The 4354-nt window shown below is 46.0% G+C and overlaps 1 protein-coding gene across 2 annotated transcripts; it reads right to left on the reverse strand.

The window, feature by feature from the left end:
- Positions 1 to 848: 848 nt before the first annotated feature.
- On the reverse strand, positions 849 to 4142 carry zfp36l2 (ZFP36 like 2 zinc finger CCCH-type). 2 transcript variants are annotated; one of them, XM_026190306.2, is made up of 2 exons: positions 3805 to 4142; positions 849 to 3602 (listed from the first exon to the last, which is right to left on the reverse strand). In XM_026190306.2, the coding sequence occupies exons 1-2, from the start codon at positions 3892 to 3894 to the stop codon at positions 2394 to 2396; spliced, it is 1299 nt and encodes a 432-aa protein (XP_026046091.1). In that variant the 5' UTR covers positions 3895 to 4142; the 3' UTR covers positions 849 to 2393. The 2 variants fall into 2 exon arrangements, with proteins under 2 accessions (XP_026046091.1, XP_026046090.1); XM_026190305.2 differs by having other exon boundaries at positions 849 to 3605.
- Between the last annotated feature and the right edge of the window lie 212 nt (positions 4143 to 4354).

Here is a 4354-nt window from a genome sequence, read left to right on the forward strand (position 1 = left end):
AGTGAGCAGGATATCGTGCTTTAACTTTGTGTGGCACTTCTTCTGCAGTCTGAGGGTTGAGAGTGCCAGTCTATATCACGTATATCGACATAATAAAGATTGAAATCGTATCCTCCCACGGCCCAGTGCCTCTTAAGTTTTTCATTTTGAAAATTCATTACGCAACACCATCTCCAGTTTGTTCTGTACCCCTTTTCCATGTTTGCAGTGAACTTTAACAACCGTTGCAGAGAGCATTTACACATCCGGAGAAAGGGGGGGGCATCTCAGCAGCACTGGGGTAAAACTAGCTGGTCAGCGCTTTGACCGTGTGTGACATCATCATACATTTACAAGAAGTCAGAGTCTGAAACTTTTTCAAAAGATGTTTTTTTTTTTTTTTTTTATTGGGAGAACTACAAAAAAATGTACAGTACAAAGTTAACAGTCTCACACTCAATTTGTAGTGAACTGACCCCCCCCCAAAGAAAAGAACACAACTCTCGGTTGTCTTTTTGTCCGTCTTTTTTTTTCTCCATTTTTTTTTTTCTGTGTGTTACATTCAAAAAGCTTTACTTCTGATAAAGTAGTCAAAAGTACATAGTGCGCATCCCCCTGTACCTACTATGTACAATCCAAATGTGTCCATCCAACTTCCCTCTCCAGCAAACTCAACACTAGATTTCAATATTTTAAAAAAACCAAACAAAAACGAGGAATGGGGACTTTGAGAAAGTTTACAGTTGTGTTTTTTTTTTTTCTCCTTTCTTTTTTTCCTGTCAGAGTGTCTGGAGTGGTAACAACCTCTAGAAAAAACAAAAATCCAACACTACATTCAGTTCCATCTGGATTTATAAAAAGATGCAATGTAGGAAAAATACTTTATTTGGTTAATTTTAAGGCATGTCAAGATTATGAACCCCATAGGCACTACACAATAATACTGGGGCACAAGGGATTGCTACATTCTTTAGCACGTGGCTGGAATCACAGTGTGACCTCGTGCAAACAGAAAATGAAAAAGGAAAAAAAAAAAATACTTTTTGGTTAATTTATTGACTCGGATTCTTTGTCACTGAAGTCTGATCTAGATCAACGAAAAGAGGAACGAAGGTTTGGACGGTCTATGACAAACCATTGTTTATACATTCTACAGACACATCTAAATAAGGATCCTCAAAAAAGAAATTAAAAAAAAAGAAAGCCTTCTACAGCTCTGACACACAACCTCAGGAGCAAACAGCAATCACGCAAACTTTTAATAAACGTAAACAAGGAAACAAAATTAATGAAATAAATATCACATACGTTCTCTTAAATTAAGATTTTTTTTTTACTCATTTACAATAAAAATAACCAAGTGAAGTTACAAAAAAGGAGAAAAAACAATATATATATTACTGTGAAAAGAACATACACTCCACTTTATGCAGATTAATAATGGCGATCATAATTTAAACATAAAAGAATATAGATCTATTGCTTCATCATACTTGATAAATACAGTATGGACACAAATTACCAATGTAGCCTATACTTTTTTTCACAAGATAATAAATAAGTTAAATAGTCCATAGCCAGTTATGCACCGCTATGTAAATCACTCAAAAAAAGAAGAGAAAAAAAAAAAGAAACAGCTAAAAAAATATATATTCAACCATCAGCAGTGATTTCCCCAAACAAGCCCAACTCAAGAGTGCTTTTTAACCAAGCAACAAACTACACTAACCAAACGAACCACTGGGTGGCGCTGGGTGAGAGACAGATCTGGAATGGAAGTTGAAGCTTTCAGAGAGGAAAGAAGAAGAGGATGAAAAAAAAAAATGTTACTTTAAGTCAAGGCATTTTCTTGGCAGGATGGGAGGAAATCTGAAACCGCTTACAGTCTCTTCTTCTTGTCAAGTCATGTTACACACACACACACACACGCACGCGCACACACACACACACACACACTTAATCCCAGGAAAAGTGTGGCTTGCCTGATAGAGCAACAATAAGGGAGAAGAGGGCTGCCATGAGCCCTTGGGCAAGGCACTGATGGAATGCCTTCTGTTTGCTATCTAAGTTTTATTACAGCTATATTACATATAAAGAAAAAAAATACTAGACTAATGCCAGGTCAAGGACACTTTAAACTGAAGCTTTATTGATCTCTGCGGGTGAGACTCTCCTCTTGCCCCCCTCCAGCGAGGTCGGAGCAGGGTCAGCACCTTTAGAGCTGGTAGAGATTTTAAAAGTCTTGCACGAAGGCACTTCAGCAGGGATGGATGCTGCTGAAATGAGGGCAGTGGGGTGGGATCCTGGGATCCTCTGCTTTGAAGGACAGTCTCTCACTCACTGACAACCCACCTCCCCTGACTCGTCCATCATAATCCATATGAAAAAAAAATAAAGAAAAAAGAAAAGTGTGATTAGTCATCTGAAATCGACAGCCTGCTGAAGATTGGCAAACGTCTTCCAGCGTCCAGACTCGGGGACTCGGAGCCGCTGAGGCTCCCGGAAGAGCTGAGGGACCCGCTCGCATAGCTCTCCCGGTCAGAGAGCGAGTCTGGCGGGCTAGGAGGAGGATCGAACACCGGCGACTCGTTGAGGCGGCGCAACGCCTGCAAGTGGCTCATGTTGTAGGTCGGCGGGGAAGGTGGGCACACGCTGCTCTGCACGTTCCCGTAGTAGGCACCGGCGGAGTGGTTGTTGGCGTAGCTGCTGCTGGTGTGCACAGTCAGCGGGGCCAGTAAGGCTTTTAGGTCCTGTCCGGGGAAAGAGAAGGCACTGTTGATGCACGGCACGGAGTTCGGAGACAGAACGTCGTCGTTGTAGTAGCTGTGGGCGGAGGTGCAGGAGGAGGCTGAGGTGGGAGGCGGAGGGGTCCGGGACGTCGGGCTGTCGAGCAAGGGAGACTCCAGTCCGTGGTGGGTGGAGAAGCCGGAGAAGCTGAGACTGTGGTGAAGCTTTGGTCTGTCCCTCTGGGTGTAGCCGAGCTGCTGCTGCGGCGGCAGGACCTCTCTCTGGCCGTAGCCGCAGAGCTCGCGAGCCGATCTGGGCTCCACCGTCTGCACGTTAGCGTTGGCGGGCGGAGCGGGCCGGCGCTCGTCGGCGTTGTGGATAAAGTGACAGCGGGGACCGTACGGGCAGAAGCCGATGGTGTGGAAGGTGCGGCACGGCTCAGTTTTGTATTTAGGGTGGCGGGACAAGCTCCTCAGCTCGTGGTAACCGTGAGCGAACTGACATTTTTCGCCGTACTTGCAGGAGCCGTTCTCCTCGAAGGGCCGACACAGCTCGGTCTTGTAGCGGGTGGAGTTGATCTGTGAGCCGGGCTTCTGCTGCAGCACGCCGCGCTCTCCGTTCTCGCTGTAAGCGCGGTCGCGAAACTTGTTCTCCTTGTTAATGAGGACCGTGGCGCTGCTGTTGCTGCTCGGCGTGTTCTCCTTGAGGCTGTCGTAGGTGCCCATGGAGAACTTGTTGCCGTTGTTCATCGCCTCCACGTTGCTGGTCGAGTTTCTGCGGTAAAATCCCGGCGTGAAGGCGCCGCCGGAGCCGGGAGCGCCAACCGGAGCTCCCACCGCCTTCTTGTCCAGCATGCTGTTGATGTGGAGGGCGTTCATGTTCATGCTTTTATCTTGCTGCTGGGAAGAAATGACACCAAGTTAGCGTCTCAGACAGTTAACTGCGTTACTGTTTTGAGCACATGGCATAAAGACTGCGCCTGCAGTATTTACAACTTGTTGCAGTCGAACACATGCAAACTGTGCACAAGTTAGTACGCCACTTCAAGCACAAAACTCATTCAGAACAAGAAAAGACTCTCAAAGCGTCAAACTTTACCTTATAAAGCATGTCCATGTCGTAGAAAGCTGACAAGACGGTCGCTGACATCTCTTTTGCCCAAACTTGCTGCCGCACTGACTCTTTCATGGAGGACCGAGCAGGATCCTTGAATGCGACGAGCAGTAGTTTGTGCCACGACTGGTTTTTGGTTGTGGAAAAAAAAATAAAACTTTTGAAAAGTTGCTTAAAAAGCTTCTGTGCAGGTTTAAGTCCGTGAAAGAAACAGGAGGGAGGGAAAGAGGGGGGTTAGGTTTGTGTTGTTGAGTTGTAGGTGGTTTTATTTCCTCCCCTTAAGAAGCGCTGAGCCAGAGTGCTTTGCTGGGAGCTCTAAGCCTTCGTATAAATGTTGCGTGGCCGGGGAGGGGCGAGCTCAAGTCGGCGCAAACTTTTTTCGAGGAGCCGCCTCCTCCCCGAGGAAAAAAAAAAACTTCCATTCACCGGTTGGCCGTCTATTCTTTAACACCACGCCTTGAAAATGAAATACAACTCCAGCCCAACCCCCCCTACAACCACCACCCTCTCACGCCCCCGAAACTTTTTTTTTATT

The sequence above is a fragment of the Astatotilapia calliptera genome, chromosome 13 (assembly GCF_964374335.1).
Source record: "Astatotilapia calliptera chromosome 13, fAstCal68.1, whole genome shotgun sequence".
Lineage (NCBI taxonomy): Eukaryota > Metazoa > Chordata > Actinopteri > Cichliformes > Cichlidae > Astatotilapia > Astatotilapia calliptera.